The sequence below is a fragment of the Electrona antarctica genome (genome assembly GCF_951216825.1).
Source record: "Electrona antarctica genome assembly, chromosome: 15".
NCBI classification, from domain to species: Eukaryota; Metazoa; Chordata; class Actinopteri; order Myctophiformes; family Myctophidae; genus Electrona; species Electrona antarctica.
Genome location: NC_136796.1, coordinates 23,662,406 through 23,688,137, shown reverse-complemented (window position 1 = coordinate 23,688,137; position 25,732 = coordinate 23,662,406). Strand labels below are relative to the sequence as shown.

Here is a 25,732-nt window from a genome sequence, read left to right as displayed (position 1 = left end):
ATGATCCAATGAGCACAATGGGTGCCAGAACAGAGTTGTCTTGAGTTATCTCTTAATGCTTGTCAGAGTTTGTCACCCACTTGGACTTGATGTTATTGAAGTTCTTGCCCAGTGAAAGGTGTCTGATGGAGCGATTCTTAGCAAGCCACACCAACAGAGTGGTCAGATCCATGTCCAAACCTTATTAAAACACAACAGTTTTGAGGATTATTTTAAATATACCGAGGCGACTGCTGTTTGCAAGATCTTCACAAAATGGATATAATGCAGCACCTCAGATATACTGACCGTTATCAGAGATGTCCAGACTGGAGATGTTAGGTATCTCAGCAATACAACCTTCTAAGATCTGAGATCCTCCAGAACGCAGCTGAGCAGAGAGTAAAACAAAGATTGTTCATTATTTTTGTTAATAAAAAATAATGTCAGAAATGAATTATGAGCTGAATTACGGTGTCCCCCAGGTGTCTATAATTGGTCGGATTGGTCCCCTCCTTTTTTCCCCTCGACACCAAATATATATATATACAGTCGATCTACAAGCATTGTGACACACTGTGAATGTGGATTGTTCGCATATATTATGACATGCTCAGAATTGGGACACTTAATATTGTGCTTATTGAACGGTGCTATGCTCCAAGGCCCTTTGGCAGAGAGTGAGCGTTTACCTCACAGCAGCTGAGATCCAGGGACACCTCACTGAGGTTGGGGTTACAGCCCAGACCCAATAACAATGACCTGAGGACACAGAACAGAGTAAGAGCAATGACCTGAGGGCACAGAACAAAACAGGACAGAACATGCCTGTAGATACTCAACAGACTGGTTCTCAAAAAAACAAAGCCTTCTGCAATATAGAGTAGCAGTAGAGACAAAAGCCTGATTTATAACTGATTTTATACTACAAAAAATGCCCAATGAATGAGGCTGCATTTTTTTCTTCCTCATTCAAACTGTTTTACACGTCGTCTTCATGGGAGGGGTTTTGGGGATTAAGATTTTAGACACTATCAGGCATCTTATGCAACCACTGACTGGCAAATGGTTTGTTTATTCATATATTACAATAAAACTGATCATTTGGATGAGTGTGTTCTCGGGCCAGGTTTCAGCCTGATCACAACCTCATGATGTGACTTATTAAAGTTAAATATTTCAAGTTGAATAAATAATACATAGTGGAGGTACCATTGTGGCCTACTAGTATAATAATCATAATCACATAGTTTGGTGCAGAGTTCGCAAGATTAGCTCTGGACACACAGACACACACATAGACCCTCTCGTAGATGGCTTGCCTCTTGCAGAGCAATGCCGTAAAAATAGCAGTAAAGCAGAGGTTGAGCAGAAACCACTATACTGCCTTAAACCACAATATAACTGCTGCCTTTTTAATATCATGCAACACATTACAGTACAGTAAAGTGGTGGGCTTACTTGAGAGCCTCCAGAGGCAGTCTGGTTCCTGACACACTGACAGAGGTAAGGGACTCAGCTTGGCTGAAAAACTGCTTAAAGGACTGCGACACTTCCTTACTCTTCCTGTGGGACGGGACAGAATAGACAACACTACTTACATGCATGGCATCCCAGCAAAGTTCATTCCATTGTTATGCTTAATTTATGATAGTAATATTTAGGTATGATATGTACCAATGTTTATATTATACAGTCTAATGAACAAAATGTACAGTATAGATTGTTTTGCATGGTTATACTTTATAGCTACAGTGGTAAACTTCTCAAGTGAGCTTTTATTGACGAGTTAGATGAGAAAACATGCGTTCAAAATGAAGTGGTTGGGTTGTAAAAAAGATCAGTGACTTTTCCATCATATAGCCCTTTGAAAATTTAAATACGTTCCCACCAAATATAAAAACACACCATTAGTTTCCACAGACGGGTTCTAGGCTAGCCTAGACGACACGCTCTAACCACACTAACACATTCTGGGCATGTCTTGTCGCAGTCCCGTGCAGCCCGGAAGAGAATTTCAGCCTCGGACAAAGCCAACTCAGATGGTGACAACTCATGACAATAAACACAATCTTTTGGGCCAAACAAATAATTAGAAAGAAGAAAAAAAAGGGCAGGGTACAACAATTTTGTTTTTGTTTTTGTTTTTCTTACAGGTCTTTAAATAAATACATTCTGAAACGTCAATGGGGAAAATGTATTGGAAATTCTCTTTCGGGCCACTCGTTGTCATGAAAGGGGGCGGGACTGCGACGTTCTATAGGAAAATATTCGACAAAAATAGACAAACATTTGGCGAAAATAGCAGATCTACAAGCTCACAACGTTAACTGCTACGTGTAACGTGACACGTTGTGATCTTGTAGATTGGGGTCCATTTGGTTCCATTTGTACACTCTCAGAGTTACAGACCCAGTCCCAGTCCGTGAGCCATGGGGCTGAACGTGGTTTCGTCAGATAAAGTTTATTTCGCATTTCTTGTAGCTTGGGGTCACCTCTCACGAATTCAAGAGGGTGCCCAGTGATATCCCTTGGGCAAATTTAGTTATTAACCCCTTAATGCCTGAAATACTAACAAATCCCTGAAAATAAAGTTTTATTGTATTTCATGCGAATTACTTGGTCTAAATGCATCAAATTTGCTTTCTACATGCGTTTGTGGATGTGGATAGGCACAATGTAGTAGATTTATGATGAATGCATTATTAATTAATGCATATTAACCCCTTCATGCCTCAAACCCCCAAATCCCATAAAATATATCGTTTAAATGCATCATATTAGCTTTCTAGAGTGTTTATCCGCATGAATGTGGATTATGTACAATATATTTGATTTCAGAATAGGGCATTTTAGCCCCGTCAGGCTTAACACAGCAAAAGCCTACAATAATTAATGCAAAAGCAACAAATTTGCATTCCAAAATAAATGCTTTCCTATGAATTAACTCGATCACTTATTACTTTATTTACACTTATTACTTTTATTACTTTATTACACTTATTACTGCAGGTCTTTAGGTAGATTGGTAGGGCTCAGTGGCCTGATAGATCTGTCTTTTTCCATCCAAACTACTCTCGGTCTCATGCTGGTGTAAGATGCCCATCAACATTTTGCCACAAAGATGTTTAAAAGTGGGGGATCTATACATTCTCAATTAATCTGTTGGTGGTAGTGCAGCTGGTTTGAAGTACATGCATGACCTTTCCCATTCTTTTCTCCCAGACTAGTAGTCTAGTTTCCTCCATAGTTTCCTTAACGGAACAGGACCTGAAGGTCCAGATGGCACTTGCTGGAATGCCTAGCACAAGATGAGGAGTGTGGAAATCAGACCTCAAAAGGCGGCTGTTTGTAGCTACAGTGATTGGAGGAGATATATCATGATAGGACATGGTATTTCTAGCTGACCCCCGTCTCCCTGGCATCTCTGCTGACTGACCTGATATTGTAATCACAGTAGACCTATATCTCGAAGATTAGGTAGACATCACTGTCAAGACAGGTATGTGGTTGACATCAGCTGGATGGTCCAAAGGTCTGATCCATCAATGACAGTGACAGTGAACTGCATCAGCAGCATTCCTCCCGAAGTGACGTCTTCAATGTGGACGTGGCTTTCTGAATTACTTAGACTTAGATCAATCACTTCTTTTCAATGTATTTAAAGAATCGATTTTCACTCATCTTCTAACACCGTGCTCATGCTTCTAATCTTTTTTTTTTTTATCTTTCTTGGACTTTGTCTTTCTACAACAAACAAAGTGCTGCCTCTTTTCCAATATGCATGTCCATAAAACTCTATTTTGGGTGGATTATTTTGTGTTTCGGGCATTAAGGGGCTAATAACAAAAAATGCCCAAGGGATATCACTGGGCACCCTCTTGAATTATTAAGAGGTGACCCCAAGCTACAAGAATCAGTTGACAAACAAAACTTCAGCCAAAAATCACCCTTCGGTTCCCGGACTAATAAGGGTCCATTTGGTTCCAAACTATCATTTAGCTGGGGACCCCTGGGGGTCCCCGGACCCCACTTTGGGAACCACTGCACTAAGAATATAAAGAAGAGTTTATTTACATGGTTGAAAGGTTAGAGGTCTGACCTGCTGTGTGAGAACACCGTTTTGGACATGTTGAGGACAGACAGGTGCTTCAGAGATCCTCTCAGCAGCGACGCACACACCTGGAAGCACCACAGAGTTCAGCAGGGTGTTGTCGTACCTTATGTTTTCATTAAAGAACGATCAGCGTGTGTTGTTCCCTGGCCTTACCGGCTCTAAAGAACAGTCGGTGTTGGACAGGTCCAAGCTCTCCAGACAGTTGGGTTGACCCAGGAAACTCTGCAGGTTCTACAGCCAGGGATTGAATAATAATTAAATATTGTATTGCACATATATATACTGTACCTAGTTAATTACATTCTTGAAGAGAATGATTTGCACCTGTTGCTATATGGAACGTTCTCATCATCATCAAATTATAATATCTCTGCTGTCGGGGCGAAAACCACCCAACTACAAAATGTAAATTTTTCAGGAAATAGTGCCTCATCAAAGTTGGTATTGTGAATTTATTTATTGTCAATTACTTGCATGAGACGGGGAGAGGTGTTGGAGTTACAGTACGTTCTAACAGCGGGCAAGCATCGGCCGACACATCGCCCAATCGCCCAAAAAGATGAATTATTTGTATCTTTTCGGGCGACGTTGCTCCGCCCACTTTTCCACCATCGCCTGTTCGCCTGCTATCGCCGGTAGTCGCCGGGTCCCATAGACAAATAATGCACTTCCAGAAAATGTGTCTGCTGTCCGCTGTTAAAACGTACTGTTAGCTGCTTTAGCAGACAGTTTGCCGGTCCGATGAAGTTACGTTTTTTTCCGAAGCGCTTTTGAATCAATATATTTTTTCAACACACAGACGTAAAGGGTGTTCAATAGCATTCATTCATGAAAAAAAACAAAAAAACAAAACAATGTTTACAAAGATTCTTAACCACAATAAACATCATGGCCCCAGAATACAGCAAATATAGTATCAATACAGTGAATAATGTTGCCATTGCCTCTAGTGATAGTTCTATCAAGAGATGAGTCAACCAACATAGAGAATATAAACATGTCAGTCCATTGCTAATTGTTTTTTTGTGGTACGGCTGTCTATTTCTTTACTTGTGTATCACTGATTGGGCCTTTAACAATCAATAACAAACATAAATAGGCAAATGCATACATATGTGGTTCTGTGGTTACACTAGCGAGGCAGGAGATTAAATGGTGACATACGGGTAGGTCGTCTCCCCTCAGAGAATTGCCAGACAGGTCCAGATGGGTTAGGGTGGTGGAGACCGCAGGGTTGGCACACAGGGCTTGGCATAGACTGTTCACGCCTAGTTCAAAGACAGGGAAATGGACATGGTAGGCAAGGTGGGCCTTTTGTTTCCCCACCACACAGTGTGTTGTCATGCTGTTTCGCAGTTTGTTTCGTTTCCATTACATGTCCGTGTGTACGTCAATTTAACACAGAGTGTAAAACGAGTCCATTTTGACACCGTCGGCCCTTTTGGACAGGTGTCGGAGTAATGAACTTGAACAGCAAACGAAAGAGAGTCCCGCACACTGTCTTCACTTACTGTACAAAAAAATATGAATAGAGATACAACGTTTCGGTCATTCTGACCATTTCAAATGTCAGAGTGACCGAAACGTTGTATCCATATTAATACATTACATACATTAATCTTTTCTTTTTTACACTGCAGTGTTAAATTGATGTTTAAAAACATGCAGTGCAGCAGAGGTATAACCACTCTATTTGGTTTTCTGCTTGTTTGCATGCTGTTACCTTTGGGCGACATAGAGGTCCTGGAGAGGTTCAGGTGTTTCAGACCCATTGGTAGTTTGGCTAACTGGGAGCTCAGTGCAGACACGCCTGCAGTGCACAAAGAGAAACACATAATCAAACACTCCCCTCGCCACCCTTTGTGGAGGGGAACCTGATCCACTCTCTACACAGGTGTTAGTTTCAGGCTAAATAAAAGAGATTTAAGATCCTATTTATCAGATAAGATTCTCCACCGCATTCACTACAAGTGGTTGGTTTTCCCGGCATTTTGCATTGTTCGTTTACTTTATGTGGTCTGTGTCTATGTATTTTGTGAGTACAGTACATTTAAGGTCCTTGCAGACTGGTGTGTTTTTCAGATTTTTCGCAGCGTTTTTCCGTCGGTTTTCCAAAAATCGCACCCAGTCTTTAAGGACCTTTATTGTTTTGTTTTTGTTAAATAGTCACTTTTGGTCAAAGCTTTAGTGAGAATATAGTGTTAACTAATATTATAATCAAAATGTGGAGAAAACATGTTTGAGAAAGAGAGAGAGACACACATGCATGCATGCGCACGCACGCGCACGCAGGCAGACAGACAGACAGACAGACAGACAGACAGACAGACAGACAGACAGACAGACAGACAGACAGACAGACAGACAGACAGACACGGAGAGAGAGATTGATAGAGAGACCTTTGTCCTCCAGGGAGTTGTTGGCCAGGTCGAGTGTGTGTAGAGTGGAGGCAGGGTTGTGGGACAGAGCAGTAGCCAACTTTTGGGCAAAATCACTGGAAGAGCAAGAGGCAAAAATAATAATAATAAAGTTAGTTTATGTAACAGAATGCTATAAGCTGTAATATCATTAAGCTCATCACATGTAGACAGTTTAACTTAAAGCTCCACTATGTAACTTTTCTGAACGAATACAATTTAATTTTGTCCAATCTGGTAGTGTATACAATATCTCTGCTGTCGGGAAGAAACCACCTAACTCCAAAATGTTCATTTTTCAGGAAATGAAAAAGCATCCAGCTCAAGTGGAGTTAGGAGGTTTTTGAGTGGTGCAACCACTCCAAGGAGCAGCAATGTCCCTATGACCATCCCTATGTTTAGAGTACCAACAGGGGGCGCTGTTGCACCACTCACTTCAGACTGTTCTGATTTTTTAACCATCACACACAAAATATAATAATCAGCAACGACTATGTGTTAGTAGTGCATCAAAACAGTCATATGTGTCATCTCTGGATGTGGCATGGTGACCATGACCTTTGATCCCTGACCTTTTGAGCCCTGCATTCTCCAGCACCAGCTCCTCCAGCCGTCCGGAGCGAGCCACCACCTTCAGTACATGATCACACACATCTGTTGGCTAGGAAAGAGAGGGAGAGAGAGAGCCACCACCTTCAGTACATGATCACACACATCTGTTGGCTATAGGAAAGAGAGGGAGAGAGAGAGCCACCACCTTCAGTACATGATCACACACATCTGTTGGCTATAGGAAAGAGATACCAGGATGACTACATTCCCCAGGGCCCACTTTGAGAACCAATGTGCGATATATTTACTAGTATTTTACTAAACAAGTGGTGAATGTGATTACAATATTATAAATATAACATCTCTAAATGTTTTCATATAGATTCCATACAATAGCTTTTATCCTATTTTGACCAAGACCATTAGTGAAACTAAGTTCTACAGACGGGACACAAAAAATGTATTCCCTCTCTATATCACTCACGCACGCACGCACGCACGCACGCACACACGCGCACACACACGCACACACACGTATGTGTGCATCTGGTGCCGACAGCTCACTCAAATATGACCTTTCCGCTTATTGACACACCATGCATGCACTCAGCTGTCTGTTTATATCCTGCAAATACAGTGAAACCACTTTTTCCATAACAAAGCCAAGAGGACCACACCAAGGATAGGGCTGACTCTACATGCCAACAAAAATATTTATGTCTATTATGCTACATTAGGGCCTCAGGACTAAGTATTTGAGCAGAGCACTACTGTATGGCTATGATCGTTTCTGCACACTTGATACTATACAGACATATAACGTATGTTATGTCAGATAAAACTTAAGAGTTGTTAATACTGTATATCACTTTTTTGTACCAGTTTGTAGTCTTTGATGGAGAGCTTGGTAAACCACTGGTTGTACTCTAGTACTGCTATGATGGCCACAAGATCCCTGGAGAAAAACAAAGAAAATAGACATAGCAATTTCATATAGACATTTATATATATATAAGAATCACATACTGTATTCTTTAGCACTTACTAATACAACAATACTTTGTTCAGCCATTGCCAACACAATAGTTGGGTGAAAATGACTTATTTTCTTTCAATTACACACCCGTTGAATGTGAGCTTCAGCGGTCACTGTTTAAAACATAATTTTGTTTGTGTGTGTGAATAACTGTCCAGTTGAATAGATACACAATACACATCCTCTTGGATAGATAGCTATGCTAGTGGTTCATTAATCTAACAGCTGCGGTGTTCACTGCTCACATATTTGACCTTTGCGCCTTCCCGCACGCACACACACTGTGCATAAAAGTAGATAAGCTAAATAATTGTTACATCTATTAAGTAGATTAGTGGAATTCTTCGCAGTCTATGACCACAACACAAATTATAACAGTGAGAAAGGTTTGTTTTCAATTGCTTCATAAGGTAATTACTAAATGACAGAAAATTACAGAAGATGATGGACCTGTGGGCCTGTGAGAAACTAGAAAAAGTGCCCCTCAGGGCACAGGTCTCCACCAGGATAATAGCGTTTGTGATGTTTGGACAAAATGTGTAGGAGTAATATAAACATGTTTTGTTTTGTTTGTTTGTTTTTGCAATAATCTGTCGTCTGGTTGTATGTATGGGCGGTGGTGGCTCAGGGGTAGAGTGGCTGGATGGTAACCGCTGGATGGTAACCGCAAGGTTGCCTGTTTGAACCCGGGCTCCCCCAGAGTTAGTGTCGAAGTGTCCTTGAGTAAGACACTGAACCCCAAATTGCTCCTGATGTGCTGGTGGTGCCTTGCATGGTTTCCGCCACCATCGGTGTATGAATGTGTGTGTGAATGGGTGAATTGATGCACAATCTATGTAAAGCGCCTTGGATAAAGGCGCTAGATAAATGCACCATTTACCATTTATTCATAACAGGGCAATATATATATAACATGTAACAGTGTATTCATAATGTTTAGTAGTGCGCATACAAAATTGTACACAGATCAGTGCAGTTTTAGGTAAGAACATGAATTGGCCTGTTATAGCGCCACCATGAGGCTGATTTGAATTTTTTTCTTCCTCTGCCTAGTGGGAATGTGTGTGTGTAATTTGACGGAAATTTCATGTTGTGTTCATGATTTGAGGCATTTTGTTCAAAACGAACCAATCCTGCAAACTTTGGAAGGCAATCTTAGCCAATGGGGATGGAATATGGGGAAGCGGACAAGTCTGTGTTGATCACATGACTATATAGATAGTGTATACCAATGTGTGTGGTGTATGGATAAAATGTTTACGAGTAATATACAGAATTGTGTTTTGCAATAATCTGCCTCATGGTGGCGCTAAAATAGGCCGTTGTGGAAATGTTGGGGCAGAGGTTTGTCGTTGGCATCCAGGGAGTGTGTGTGCACAGTTTGGCATCGACCGGGCCAACGGTGCCGGAGATTAGCTGTACGCAGACAGACGGACACACACACACACAGACAGACGGACGGACGGACACACATGGACGGAGAAAATGGTGAAGTCTGCTTTGCACCCATCAGACCACATCTAATGACCCTCCCAGTGAAGGTCTGTCAGTCCAATCCATGTGGTTCCCTCTTCTGGGTCAAAGTTCTTCACCAGCTCTCGAACAAAGTTGTGCTCATCCTCGCTGTGGGTGGACACCAGGTTGGCACTTTGAGACAAGCGGTTCCACTTCGCTTGGCCCTAGAACATACGTGTAGCGACGTACTTGTAGCAGCGACCGTTGAAGCTGAACCAGAACATCGGACAGTTTCCACGCTGTAGCTTCACCTCAGCCGAGGCAGCAGTGTTCACGGTGTCTAGTGTGAGGGTTTCATTCTGTAGCTTCGCCTCAGTCAAGGCCAAGGTACTGGTGTGCACGGTATTGAAGTGTCTAGTGCCAGCAGGCTCTAGTCTAAAACGTACCTCATTTTCAGGAAATGGAACCGACGTAGTTATTATTTAGTTAGCAGCTCTTGTTAATATTTTTCATTGGTTCATTGGGGTGGGTCAAATTAATATGTGAACATCACAGCTGTGAACCTCTAGCAAACTACTGTAGCTATCCAACACGATTAGATGTGTATCTATTCAACAGGACAGTTATTCACACACAGACCACATAATGTATCCAATATCCGTATATTAAAACACTGACAGCTGAACCCCACACTACTGAGTTGGAGAAATTATGTCAAACAATGAATATTAGTGTAAGGTTCTGTGTTTTGTATTTGTATTGATTTATTCTTATCAAGACACAATGAAAATGTACTGTAACTTGGCATTAGGAACGTGTGATCAGTCTTGCCAGGCTACAGAAAACCTGATAGACAGACAATATAGGCACAACATTCATTGGCTGAAATTGTTTTTGTTTGGGGAATTCATCAGAATCCCATTCATACATGATTCATTGTGCAGTTTATAATGTACACGACGTACTTGTGCTCCAGATGTATGAAGTCCTGCAGGTTGAGCTCTCTGGTATCCTGCGTTAGATAGATGGTGTCCACATCCTGATGGGAGTCGAGAGAGAGAGAGAGAGAGAGAGAGAGAGAGAGAGAGAGAGAGAGAGAGAGAGAGAGAGAGAGAGAGAGAGAGAGAGAGAGAGAGAGAGAGAGAGAGAGAGAGAGAGAGAGAGAGAGAGAGAGAGAGAGAGAGAGAGAGAGAGAGAGAGAGAGAGAGAGAGAGAGAGAGAGAGAGACATGAGAGTATTAGGAGGAAGAAGATACAAAGAAAGAAGACAAAGGAAAAGGAATAGAAGAACTAAGAGAAGAAAGAGAAAAGAGAAGAAGGAGAAACAACAAGAAGAAGCAGTAGAACAGAGCTGATACTGGTGTACTGACCCACTGAACCTCCTCTTTGTAGGGCAGACCCAGCTGGTCACACACACACCAGTACTGATGGGAGAAACCACCTAAAAACAATAAGCAGCACGTCAACACACCATTAGGGGACTGCTTTCATACGTTGTGGTAGTTTAGCTTGAAAAATCTCAAAAGTGTATGAACTACTGATTTAGAAGCCATTTGTAGAATCTGCCTCCTCCTCATGTCTTAATGGTTTTAGTGGTTAATTGAATAGATGGCGTTAGTCAGTTACCACATGGTCCGAGGTCTGAGGATCCCTGCTCCTCCCACAGGGACTGTAGGGTTGCCGTTCTCTCTGCAGGCTTTAGACTCAACTTCCTCATCACCTTCCTTACAGAGAGAGAGAGAGAGAGAGAGAGAGAGAGAGAGAGAGAGAGAGAGAGAGAGAGAGAGAGAGAGAGAGAGAGAGGCAGACGATGGCGGGGGGAAGAGAGATAGAGAGAGACAGGGGAGAGGGAGGTATAGGAAGTAGACATTATTATAGGACAGAGTAAAAAGGCAAAGAGGTTTTTGTGTGTAAAAGATAAGGAAGAGTTGTGTGTGTGTGTGTGTGTGTGGGGTGGGGTGTAGGATGGCGAGAAGAGACAGACAGACAGACAGACAGACAGACAGTAACATTGCCGGACTCTCAAATCTCTGAGCAGAGCAGAGCACCCAGTACTGTATAAGAGGGAGACTCGCCCTTTTCCAGGCCTTTCCTGGTTTAAGGATTAGGCATAGTTTGTGTGAGGTTAGGCATACAGGTATAACCATGCCCATCAGGTAGAAAGGTCCAGGACACACACACACACACACACACACACACACACACACACACACACACACACACACACACACACACACACACACACACACACACACACACACACACACACACACACACACACACACACACACACACACACACACACACACACACACACACACACACAGGTTGTGCTCTCAAAAAGTGTTTCCGTTTTGACAAACGAGATTTGATATATAATCTAAAACATCCGTCGACACATTATTAGCAGAGATAATTACAGTCGTATCTCTAGACCAGTGTCCCTGAACTGGCATGTCAGGATTCAGCTGTGGGCCACCATGAGCCTGTCTGAAAGTAAACTGTTGCAAATAGATACCCCTGATGCTACAGGAGATGATTACAGTACATTGTTCTCTGGTGCGTGACGTGTGTGCGTGTGCGCGCGTGCGTGTGCGCGAGCGAGCGTGTGTGTGTGTGTGTGTGGGTGTGATACCTACACCGGTGAGCCAGTGGGGCAGATACGGTGCAGGCAGCTCCCTATGTGAGCCACCACCTCGTCCACCTCCTCCGTCGACGCCAGCTTCAGGCACCACTGGCCGCGGTCGTGCTCCAGAACCAACTGCAGGGGGCGCCACACACAGCGGCAACCAGGTTGGGAAGGACGGAGCACACATGCAGGGATGAATAGCAGAATGTGAAATGTAACATTCCATTCCAGACCTGTATTATCTGTTCTTCTTATCCAGCCTGTGTTGCGGTGAGCAGAGGTGGAGGAGAGAGTGGCTGAGATCTGCCTCTTGCTCAAGGCCACTTGAACCCATTATAAAACCCTAACAGTTTTCTATATCAGTGGTTCACAATGTTTTCATGTCAAGGAACCCCAAAATTATATGTATTTGGCCCCAGACCCCCATCTCAAAATATTTAGTTCCAGGGACCCCTAGAAGCAAAGATTTGAGTTAAAAAAAAAATTGCTTTAAAAAATATACATATTCAAAGATTTGCAATAAAAATACAAATAAAATAGGAGATCTCCAAGCTCATATTGTTTCATGAAGTGTCCTGCTATGAGCTTGAATGCTATATTTCTGAATGAAAAGTATACAATTACATGCTTTCCCGGTCTTAATCAATGAAAGGGTAATTTTACCGCTGGAAGAAACTCCAGTCACTCAATGGTAATAGTATTTGTAGTAGATAACAGTAGCACAATGTGAAACTTGAACTCTATGGCCAGAATAATTATGTAGTCTGTCTGTTAGACTAGGGTTTGACTACTACAATGACCATAATGCTTTAGTGCACTCACCCCACCTTGTGGAGAGGGGGAGGGCTGTCTCACTGAGACAACATGTAGTGCATGAAGGAAGTGAGACCAGTGTGTGACATCACAGACACTTTTGAAATACTAAAAATGTCTAAAAACACATATTACCCACATAAACACCCTAGGAAAGTGTTTCTGGTTTACACAAACACTCAAAGCTGGGCATAGGAGCGCCCCTCAAAAACATTGGGTTTAAACTTTAAACCCTGTATATTTTTGGGGCGTACTTTTCTGCCGTTATTCAGAATAATAGAGTGTGACATGAAACAGGGAGAGAGAGACAAAGAGTGACACTCAGCAAAGGCCTGGAATCGAACCCGCAACAACCCGCAACTCGCTGCATGTTCCTTAACGATAGGCACCCCCAACCCTATTCTGTATTTAAGTCCGACGTCATTTTGTAGTCCTACGTTAGGTCCGGGTCCAAGTGGCACCAGCTCCCGTCCTCTTCTCATTGTAAATAGAATATCTAAACGCGTGAATCTTTTTACAATGACGTTATTTTTCAGAAAGGAAGCCATTGAGGGTTAAAATGGGTCTTACTTAATGCTTCCAACTCGAGGAGAATTATTAATGTTCTGTCCATGACACAAGAAAATATATTATGTGAGGCAATAAAGACTATTATTATCACTATTATTGAAGGTGGTAACAGTCCATTTGCTCAGTACAGTATTTCGGGGGAATATTTAGAATGTGTGCTGGGTTGAGTACGTTGAATCTATTTTGCATTTAATGAGGATTTATTATTTTTGGGTGATAGTATTCAGTGTGCGGCAGACGGCCTGTCACAGCCAGATTTGGGAGACCCTAGCTTTGTTGTTGCAAGGAAAGCCGTAAAATTAGACTTTCGTGGTTGTTTTCGTCTCAGATTTAGTCCGACGGAGCAACACAGTATAACTCTATGGGGACACAAAAGCGACACAAAAGTAGGACCCGGAAGTATCTCTGTATAGGGGGCAGTGGCGTGCACAGACATTTAGAGGGGCAGGTGCTCAAGTGGAAAAAAAGGGCACTTTGTGCAGCGCGTGGAACCGGCCGGTTGCCTTAATAGTGTGAGATTTATAGATTGTGGGGCCTAAATAATATATTAGAAGCTTTTTATCAAGAATTGATCAATGTTACCATGGTCCACATACTGTACAGTGTAACTGTACAAAAAAAAGTGTTTTTTGTTTTGTTTTTTTGAAAGGGCACATTGCCAAAAGGGCAGGGGGTGCTCTAGCACCCCCTAGTGTCTATCTGTGCACGCCACTGATAGGGGGCGCTTACGTCACGGCTAAAAATGAATATACTAGTTGACTGAAGTTCCCCAATGGATCTACTTGGTCAATAAAACTGTTGGCTCCATGTCAGGGTGGCTGAAACGGGTTTCGAGACAGCCGACACATGTACTGCGGAAAAACAACGCAGAGCATTTTCCAAGTATTTTTTACTCGCCATGTGTAAGTGCGTGCGTTCGTGCGAGTGTGCGTGCGTGCGTGCGTGGGTGCGTGCGTGCGTGCGTGCGTGCGTGCGTGCGTGCGTGCGTGCGAGCGTGCGAGCGAGCGAGCGTGTGCGGCGGAGTAAAACAGGGGCACTGGAGGGCCCCGTTTGCCCTGAAGGACATGATGGAGCTGGTCAAGGTGAGATAAGCTTCATTGTTCTTCATTGTTAAATAGGTCTATATTCTCATTGAGTGAGATCAAATCAGAGTGTCTGTTCTGACTGTTCAGTATAGGAGTCTCCATGTCTCAGAAGTCAGAACAGAACATCAACATGCATTTTCAGGTTGGGGTTACAATTTTATCTAATCCGGATAGAGAACAGATAAATAAATGAAATTGGAAGTGATGACACAAGGAAATGAGCAGACATAACTCATTTTATTTCCCCTCATGATGATCAATCATATTTCATGATATATATATATATATATATACGGCGAAACGCGTCGTGCTAATAAATAAGTTGATGCAGTAAGTTGTCCGTCTTTGTTCCCTGGAGTGTGCAGTCCCTTCCTTGGAAGGTTTTTTCCCTTTTTGATATATATATATATATATATATATATATATATATATATATATATATATATATATGATACAAAAATATCACTTACCCTACCTTTAATGTGAGCTTATCGTGCGTTATAGTAGGGAGTCTGGACACAATAGTAAACAAACATTCTCCTTTGAGGAATGATCAAAAGGACTCCATTAGGGACTGGGGACTATTATTGAGAGTTGAGACTTGGTCAGAGGAAATACCAGCACTCACGGAAACGTCCTGCAGGCACTTTTATTTAGTTGGCTCACGCTTTGGCGCAGAGCCTTCCTCAGCTGTGTGCCCAAAACGTGTACATTGCTCTGTTCGCTGCCAATGCCAGCTAAATATAAAAGTGCCTGGCGGACATTCCTCTGATTGTAAGGTTTCTAAACCGTGATCCCGGCAAGAATGTATTAAAAAGTAATTATGTTGGGAGTTGCGTTCGCATTCCACTTGCAATACTATTATTGCCCCGTGTGTGGACAAGTGTGTTTGTAATGTCATGGATGTCGTGTAATAATATGCTGAGGTTTCTCAACCACTGCCTCTGTGTGTGTGTGTGTGTGTGTGTGTGTGTGTGTGTGTGTGTGTGTGTGTGTGTGTGTGTGTGTGTGTGTGTGTGTGTGTGTGTGTGTGTGTGTGTGTGTGTACCTGAGTGGACTTGTTGCTGCTGATCCCCTGAAGATCCAGGTAACTGAAGGAGTGCTCCACCTAAAACCACAGGTAAATCCCATATAAACACAGAGATTTGAAGTAAGCAGTGGAGACATGGTGCATGTCCACACAGGGTTGAAGTGACAACCAGCTGGAAAACAATGGATCATGTTTTGAACCCCATTAAGACCTGAGGTCGATTCTACAGATGCCTTTTAAATCTGCTGTTCTCAGACCTTTTCGTAATTCAAAGTTATTCAACATTTTTTCAAACACTTTCATGTACAAACTAAGCAGGAAGTAAAACGCTGCGAGTCCGTTACTTTTGAATAGCCAAAGTCTAAAATCTAAAATGACACGAATGATGCTTTCCCGGTTTTACACTGTACACTATATTACACTGTCGCTAATATGTACGACTAGATGCATGGGTTTTCAATTGTTTCATGCATCAAGACAAACATAGTAGAGCACTGTACTGTCTCCCTAAAGCAAGGTGCATAGATGAATTATAGGCAAAAGTGAAAGAGTAGAGTAGTAGTAGTTTGAGATGATACACAATAATAAAGGGTACAATCATAAAAGGAAAGAAGAGGGTAAACTCATTTTTATGTGAAGGATTATAAGGATGACACATTATATTACAAGATACAGTGCAAACTACAAAGTAAAACCCGGAGTGTATCAATGTACCCAACCACAAACTTTGTAGACATTTAATTCATGTTATGTGGTGTAACTGACTGCCGGAAACATCACTTGCCAGGAACAGAGAAGAACAATTAGATTCATCCGTTTGAGCATCGTGAAGAAGATCTTCCAATTATTTGTCAGGATGGATTGGATTCAATGTTAATTTTAGATGTCTCTGGACTTGATTTCAGAGAAAATGTCTCATGCTTTTAGGCCAGATTGTAGATTAGGAGCTATTTGCAGGATGCAGCTTCTAGAAGCACAGGCCACAAATAGCCAGGAGCACAACTGTTTGGAACAGAGCGACTCCTCTCTCTGCAAAAACACGCACGCACGCACGCACGCACGCACGCACGCACGCACGCACGCACGCACGCACGCACGCACGCACGCACGCACGCACGCACACCTTCTTGCTAGGCACAGCTGGATGGGTGACAGAGAGATGCTGGGTGGGTGGGAGTAGACAAACAAGAGTGGGTGAGGTAAAGAAAACTAGTGTGGGAGGATAAGAGGGTGAGGAGGTCAGAACAAGAGAGGCAGAATAAAATGAAGAATGAGACAGAGAGAGAGAGAGAGAAAGAGAGAGTAAGTAACCCCTCCTCTCCAGCTGTTCAATTCCTGCATTGTCTCTCTCTCTTCTCCACTGGGACCGTACACACAGTGGAACAAACGGCCCTCTGTGTCTCTCTCCCCTCTCGCTCTCTCTCTCTCTCACACACACAGTCACACAGTCTCACACACACACACACACACACACACACACACACACACACACACACACACACACACACACACACACACACACACACACACACACACACACACACACACACACACACACACACACACACACACACACACACACACACACACACACACACACACACACACACACACACACACACACACACACACACACGTTAGAGCTACATACTGTACACAGTGAAGGTCAACCAGTTGGGGACTCTGTGCTGACTGAGAGAACTTCCTGTTGTACCGTATTTGTTTGTTTTATTCAGCTGTAGCCCTGGCTGCTACTCCTGTTGGGCTTCAGTTGCTGTTGTTTGTTTGTTTGTCCGAAAGGCAACTCTGTACCATTGCATTATTCTTGTTGTTTTAGGAAAGCAATGCAAATAAAAGCTGTTCGCATTACGCTGAGAACCCACCAAAAAACGTCTTTCAAGGGTTACGTTTATAATGTCTTTCCAATGGATTTTGTATTGAATGTTCAAAATGTACATTTCTATTAAGAGTTTTTGGCATTTGTTTGTATGCTTTATTTCAGACAGGAGAGAGTGGAGACTGGAGAGACAGGAAATCAAGGGCAGATAGTGGAGACAGAGACATGCAAGGAAATACGAGGGGGGTCCCGGTCCTCGCACTCTCCTCTGTTGCTGTCGGGCAGAAACGATTCGAATAGACCTCTTAAAATGTTTCACTTTTTGTATTTTTTGTAAATGAACGCCCTACGGCCTACGAGATCATACGACAGCCTCACACAACAGTATCAAAAGTAGCAGCTCCACAAGCTCTAAACACGGTGAGAATCAACGCGTTTTGAGCTTGTGGATCTGCTTTGAATCCTGAAAAGTAACCGTTTTGGACATCCCACCCGACGGAGACGATATGGTCTGTGCACTAACTTGCTAAGCCACCAGGCAGGAAAAATAAATGTGTGAAGTGTGAAGTGAGGGGCGCTCTTATCATCATACATCATCATACATCATCACATTCCGGCCAATCACTTTTGGCGTCCTCACTTTTCTGTCCTCAAATTTTAAGCCCTCAGCCAATCAAATCTTCACTATGGGGCACACACAGTCAGACACACAAAGCTGGGCATAGGATGGGCTAGCTCCCCTCAGATTTGGCCTGGCACTGCTCAGTTGTGATTGCATTTCACTCCCTCCGAAGTAGTACTAGTGAGGAACCAATGAGGAACCAGTATGCAAATAGGAGGCATTTTTTAAACCACCCCTTGGAAATGCAGGTTCCACAGAATCCACACAGAGATTCCAGATTAATATCTATGCAGTGATATTATTCTGGCCGTGCCAGGCTAAGGCAGGCCCACCAAAAAACATTACATGTACACTCGCGCTATAAACGCTTGTCTGTGAATCACGTAGTGCAGCTTTCATTTTAACCACGTAAACCCTATACACACCTCGCTGATAGGGGTCTATATTTAGTCCCTTCCTTCCCTCTCCAAATCTCTGTGAAAAGAATACAACCGATCTAAAAGCTCACAACTCATCACTCTGTGGCACGTTGTGAGGTTGTAGATCTGTTATTGCAGATGGAAGTTTGCCAATTTTCGCCCATTACGACATGCCCAGAATAGGGATGCTAGGGTTGAAGTGGTTAAATCCATCTTTGCCTCTTAGGCCCTAATGCATTGCATTGCCATTTATACTCTTTCTGGCATGATTCACACGATTAGCCGAAGGCCACCAGAGAGACGTTAAAATAGAGTCTGAAAGAGGAAATAGCCCAAATAGAAAGAACACTTTCAGTTCTCTTTGCATCTGTGAACGGCTCTGTAATTGAATAACAATTTGGGAATAATTAAAAGGAGAGGTTAACTCTTTGCTCTGAACGCATTCATGGATTTTTACAAAGAGGCCTATTCTAAAACACTTCAGGTAATAATTATTTCCTTTCCAAGTAGTATACGCAAGAGTATATGCAAACAGTAAAGGTGTTATCCAACATATTCACAGTAATTTGGCTTTTATATTGTGCTCAATTATCTGATAGTGAGTTTTGCCTTTTTTCAATGGTAGATATCAAATTTAAGTCTGCATCTGAAAGAGTGTTTCATTTCTCCTTTAGATTTTTTGTTAATTTTGCAGGTTATTGCACTTCACTTCTGTCTCGCTCAACCCTCCCCCTCACTTATGAGAGAGAGCAGCTAGTCCCACCATATGGAGAGACATCTGATAGCACTACCCATAATGCAGCTGTGTGAACACAGCCTGTGGGAAAGAACAACAGCAAGTAGCAAAACGTTCAACCTGGAGGTGAAGAGAGAGAGAGAGAGAGAGAGAGAGAGAGAGAGAGAGAGAGAGAGAGAGAGAGAGACTCTAACTTTTGATGTGTTATGTTCGCTCTATAAACCCAGGGAAAGAAACAGGAAAGAAAAAGTGAGAATAAGAAGGCCTATCTGTGGCTGTCAATGATAATCACAATTATTTTGCATAATCGTTCATGTATTTTCAAACATTTTCCAAACATTGTGGAAGTGGACAATCTACAAGCGTATACTAATAATATAATAAGTAAGCCCATCTCCTGTTTCTGTAGCCTGAGGTAGCTTGATGTACAAGTTCACTTCACCCCCTGGACATGACTATGTATGTCACAGGCCAAGCAGGGAGATCGAACCCAAGAAGACCAATCTCAGGACAGACACTCTAGCCAGATATTCATCACATCTGCCCTGTGAAATTTGAATGAAGCCTAAAAGCCAAACAGACACGTTCCAATGTTCAAAGCCACAAACACAATTAAAACGTTAATCGCAATTATTTCATCGTCAAGTATAATGTCATGGTGACATCCCTGTCTATAGCCACAGAGAGGCTGAATGACAATAAGAGGAGAGCACATTCATGAGGAGAGACTGGATGAGGGATAGCAGGAGACAGAGCAGACCAGATCTTTGGGTGGCAGCAGGTACAGTACAATGCTTCTTAAAGGTGTCGTTTCAAAGTTTCAAAGACTGCAGCAAGGTAAAAAAATCAAAAAAATCACAATCACATGGTCAAAAATGACAAAAAAAAGAATACATCTACAAGCTCACAACGTGGCACATTGTGAGCTTGTAAGCCTGCTATTGACATGCCCAGAATAGGGCTGTGTAGTTAATTGAGACATTGACCTTTGACCTATTAAACCTAACCAGCTCTTCCCCTTCAGGGCAGCCTAATCATTCCCATCTTCTGTCATGACAGACACACAGGACAGACAATCTATAACGTGGTTCTCAACCTTTTCAGGCTGCGACCCCACAAAATAATCATATTTGAACTGGCCATAGGACTTAAAATTGTAGGAGTTGAGGCATTACATTTAGTTTGACTCATGGTTCCACAGATAAATATTGTGAGAATAGCTGATCTACAAGCTCACAAGCTTGTAGAGCAGTTGTTTTCACAATGTTTGTCTCTGTTTTATATTTTTTTACCATTTGGCCATTGTTTGACCAGATTTTATACTTTTGATTAATGGACTTTTTCATTTCATTTATTTTTTAAGTCACTTTACTGTTACCCCCCCCAAAAAGTCCCCCCAAGATTCCTGTGGGGAGGGTCCCGACCCCCAGGTTGAGAACCACTGCTCTACAACATGTGTGTTCGGGGGGAAGAGAGGAGAGGAACGTGAAGGAATGACAAAAAGGAGAAATACCACGATGTATACAAACAATTCCTAGAATGTAGCCTACAGGTCATGCCTCAAAAAGAAGAAAATAAAGTTAGAACGTACAAGTCGAAGTCATAAGACGTCCCTCCGTGGGGAGCGTGTAGGGACAGGCTCTGTGGCTGACCCACTGTGAACCATGGGAAGAGAATTCCACAAGATAGACAGAGACAGAGAGAGAGAGAGAGAGAGAGAGAGAGAGAGACTCCAGAAGAACAAGCTGGGGCACGACTGAGCGAACATTCCCATGGAAGAAGAGGCTGGGGAAAAGGAGGAAGAAGGAAAGAGAGAGAGAGAGAGAGAGAGAGAGAGAGAGAGAGAGAGAAGCGGGGGAGAGGAAGGGGAGGCGAGGAGGGATACGAAAAAGAAGGAAGAGGAAGAAGTTGGGAGAGGCGGAAGAGAGGAAAACCATTTGGCGTGACCAGTCTCACCCCCCCATGCATGCGCGCAACCACACACACACACACACTCACACACACACACACACACACACACACACACACACACACACACACACACACACACACACACACACACACACACACACACACACACACACACACACACACACACACACACACACACACACACACACACACACACACACACACACATACACACAGTTCCAGTTGTTTGTAACAAATAAATTACCATGGATGTTTGGCAACCCGAGGAGACACAGAGAAGCTAAATATTAATATACTATGTGTAGATTATACAGTATACACTGTCTGGATGATATCCAGACAGCATACACTGTCTGGATATCATCTCTGTTGGGTGGAAACCTACCATGTCCAACTGTTACTGTTACCAACCTATGTTCATAATTGGTCCTCACTAATGATAAAAATTAAAAATACCACTGGGCACCCATCGCCGCGTTTTTCTCGATTTTACTGGTTTCTCGCCTTTACTGTAACTTTAACATATATATCTTTATTTGTTATCTCTTTCCATTTGCTCTCAGTCTGCCTGTGTTTTCTCACTGAGTACTACAAAATGATGGAGTGCTGCATGGGAAAAAGAAGGAAAAGAAATTCACCCACTGCTTTACACGACAAACATGGGAACATTCTCATTCTACTACTCTGCCACCAAAATGTGGAATGCCCAGACACCATCCATTAAGATATGTAAATCACATGGTTTCTTTCAAAACAGGCTTACCACAAGGAGGGATACAAATTCCCATAGAAAGGAGGTGGCATTCACTGCCGCCCACTTTTGCTTTTTCTCGTTGATGACGAGATGTTGTATTATTGTGTTATTTTTTCATGCCACCGTATGTTGATGAATTGAACACATAATGACCACAATGGAAACGAGTCCCCAGGACTTTTTTGTGTTATCCTTTTAGCCTTAATGTCTTACTGTACCATGTGACGTTGACATTTCTGTTCCAAGCATTCAATCAATTACACCTGCAAACTGTGATGTGACAAATAAAACAGATTCTGATGAAAACTGAAATGTCTTCCTGCATCCAAGTAGATACAGAGGATAAACCTGGCAAACCGAACATGACCGACAAAGATCCAATGTAAAATAACATTTCTGTTGGGAAGAAACCTCAATATTCTAACATTTTGTGTTTTTAGTAAATTAATGCCCTATACTACTTGATAATTCATACTACAGCGTCACACGAAAGCATCAAAAGATCCACAAGCTTGAAACGCGGCACATGCACACATGCCCAGCACATGCTGTGTACAGAATCCGAGGAAACGCAGGCATGTTGGGGCTGAAACTAACTTGGCTGTCATATGTTGGACCCAGATCAAAGTGGACTGGGCTGGGCTGAACCAGACTGACCCAAGTTGGGCTGTGTTAATGGGCAGGGCCAAACATGCAGTGTTTAATTACCTCCAGACAGACATGATGAACATGCATAATATTACACGCATGCGGTGCACACCAACCAACAAACTGTGTATGGACAAAAACAGACACGACAGACAGGTACACACACACACACACACACACACACACACACACACACACACACACACACGGTAGATGGGTGGACAGGAAGGAAAGCATATGTACGGGTAGACTGATGAGCAGACAAACAGGCAGACATAATGTCATCTGATTTATGCTCAGGGCTGCACTCAAAGTATTTCAGAGAAATCCCTCCGCAGCCTGTTATTACGACATTAGATCACTGGTTACTACATCACTGGGAGAGGCTGCAGAGCAGGGCCATCCCACGGCATCAAGTATATCAAAACACATATACGTTTTAACTTATGCACTGCACGCCATTGCGCGCATGCGCACACGCACACGCACACACGCACACACGCACACGCACACACACACACACACACACACACACACACACACACACACACACACACACACACACACACACACACACACTTACCTTTGAGGGAACCCGTGCAGTCAGTAGAAAGGCTCGATGTGCTGCCAAGGCCTGAAGAGAGAACAGAAAGAGATCAGCATCGATAGATACAAAAAACGGTATAGGATCGACATTAAAAGGTACTCAACAAAAAGCTAGTTTTCATGAAATAGTAGAAATACATAGTTATACATGTTTGAAAAGAATAAACAAAAACACAACAACAACAGCTGTGTATTACCGACTAATCCCCCACTGGACATGAACATTTTCACCTCTATACTCGCCAAAAAGGTTGATTCAAGACAAAAGGTTGCTGGTTCAAATTCCCCCAGAGCAGCCGGTAAATACGGGACGGGAATTGATAATAATAATAATAATAATTATTATTATTATTATTATTATTATTAATACAATAAAAAAATACAATAAAAGAAGCGTAAGCAACATCATAAGCATAACGAAGCATGATCAATAATATCATGGGACCCAACATGGCTAAGCTAAAAAACTAGGTAAAACATGTTTAAGGAAATGCTTTCTTAAAAAGGTGGGTCTTTAGTCCAGTCTTAAAAGAGTCGGTGGACTGTGGTGCTCTCAGGTGCATGCCACAGACATGGGGCTGTGTGGCAGAAGGCCCGGTCGCCCATGGTGCGGAGGTTGGTGTGGGGGACGGGGAGAAGATGGGTGTTGGAGGAGCGGAGGCTTCGAGTGGCAGGTTTAGGGGAGATGAGTTCTTTGAGGTAGGGGGGCATTTCCGTAGATGCACTGGTGTGGAAAGTGAACGAGTAATCTTTCGCCCAAATGCCTCAGATGTTACTGTTTAGTGGTCAGTCCAGCAGCAGAAGCAGACTGCGCTGGCGCTACTTGACAGGAGTCAGGTGTGAAAGCGTCTCTTAACATATAAACGTTGACGCAGGGTGGTGCTGAAAAACATCAGGTTTAACTCAGTCAACTCTTCCTGGACAAAGAAAGGGTTGAGGATCAAATAGCAATCTCAGCAAGGCAGATGGCTTCTTGTTTAGAGTGGGTGACAATATTATCACGCGAAAAGATGAAATTACCTACCTAGGTTCCATCCTAGAGGCAAATATTTCCGGTGATAAAATGGCTACCAACGAAATAAAAAAAGTCAACCAAAGAACAAGATTCCTAACAGGAGCCCTGTTGGACAAAACAAATTTCCTTCGGGATCAATAAAGTATCTATCTATCTATCTATCGTACAAGGTTTCTTCGACTATGCATGCACGTCCTGGTACCACAGCACCTCTAAAGCCCTTAAAACAAGGCTCCAGACATCCCAAAACAAACTGGTCAGGCTACTACTTGGCCTCACTTCCCGAACCCACCTCACCCCTGCCCACTTTGACAGGCTGGAATGGCTTAGGGTTGACGACAGAGTACAGCATCTTGCAATGGGTCTGGTCCACAAGATTCGCTACAGCACCCATGTACGTGTCTAAATACTTCCTTAATATCAACGAAGATACCCATGTACGTGTCTAAATACTTCCTTAATGTCAACGAAGTCCACACCCACAACACCAGAGGGATTTCAACTAACCATGTGCAACCCAGATTCGGCACAAACAAGGGACTAAATTCATTTCGCTCCTATGCCACCAAAATGTGGAACGCCCTACCAACAGTCAATAAGAAATGCAAATTCCTTGACTCCTTCAAAACTGCTCTCAAAGGGCACCTACGCCTATGGACAGCTGCAATTCAAAACTGGCCCCCGTAAAATCTAAATCCCCCACCCACACCTTTTCCCCCTCGCTGTATATGTTTCTTTTCCCTTTTTACCTCCTCTATGATGATTTCCTGTTTTGACTATATACTGTAGTTGTGTATATTCGTACGTCTCTAAATGTTTTGATGAATTGAAAATGGTAAACAAGTGTAATGCTTTATGGGTCGTCCACTCACAGTTAGTGTTTTTGTATTGAGTTGTACTTGAAATGTACTGTAATTCTGCAAACTGTTAATAAATCAATCAGTCAATCAGAGAGAGGAGAGAAGGAAGCATGCAGGGGCAGAGGAAGTGGAACGATGTGTGGAGGAAAGGAGGAGAAGCAGGACGAGAGAGGGCAGATTGCCCCGCCCCCAGCTACAGTAGTCCGTCTGCCGGAGTACCCAAAATAAGGGATCAGTCTCAATATTGAGGCCAATTATTGAATAGATAGCCAATAGCTAGCCTGGTCAAATGACCAGGTGACGGCCGCTTCACTGTTCTACTATGGTTCTGGGGGTTCTGGAAGTGAGGGGAGGAGAGGAGGATGAAGAGGAGAAGGGACATCCAAGAGGACGGCGGAGAGGAAAAGGGGATGAAAACGGAGAGGAAGAGTGGAAAAAGCCAGGGGGAATTCTGTGTGGCCCGAGGCATATCACCTTGAGTTCACCCAAGAATGTAATACGAAACTGGACTCAAAGTGAATAGTCAAACTGAAAGTGAGGAACAGAGCAAGACAACCCCAGACGTGACAGAGAGACCAATGGCCTCATTCACAAAGCTCGAGTTTCCATGTTAAGAGTCT

At 42.9% G+C, this 25,732-nt stretch overlaps 1 protein-coding gene across 3 annotated transcripts in view; it reads right to left on the bottom strand.

Annotated features, from left to right (window-relative positions):
• Nucleotides 1-25,732, bottom strand: part of carmil1 (capping protein regulator and myosin 1 linker 1) — a 67,983-nt gene that overhangs the window by 24,112 nt on the left and 18,139 nt on the right. For 2 of the 3 annotated variants that reach the window (XM_079521718.1, XM_079521720.1), the window contains exons 3-19: nt 23,215-23,265; nt 15,702-15,761; nt 12,196-12,317; nt 11,183-11,280; nt 10,927-10,997; nt 10,523-10,596; nt 7,946-8,021; nt 7,087-7,175; nt 6,497-6,591; nt 5,820-5,906; nt 5,261-5,364; nt 4,250-4,327; nt 4,082-4,161; nt 1,441-1,545; nt 672-741; nt 289-370; nt 81-180 (exon numbers count right to left, since the gene is read on the bottom strand). In XM_079521718.1, coding sequence (XP_079377844.1) covers nt 81-180; nt 289-370; nt 672-741; nt 1,441-1,545; nt 4,082-4,161; nt 4,250-4,327; nt 5,261-5,364; nt 5,820-5,906; nt 6,497-6,591; nt 7,087-7,175; nt 7,946-8,021; nt 10,523-10,596; nt 10,927-10,997; nt 11,183-11,280; nt 12,196-12,317; nt 15,702-15,761; nt 23,215-23,265 — 1,442 coding nt within the window. Of the gene's footprint in view, nt 1-80; nt 181-288; nt 371-671; nt 742-1,440; nt 1,546-4,081; nt 4,162-4,249; nt 4,328-5,260; nt 5,365-5,819; nt 5,907-6,496; nt 6,592-7,086; nt 7,176-7,945; nt 8,022-10,522; nt 10,597-10,926; nt 10,998-11,182; nt 11,281-12,191; nt 12,318-15,701; nt 15,762-23,214; nt 23,266-25,732 lie in introns of those variants that run through there. The other variant, XM_079521719.1, reaches the window with a different exon arrangement.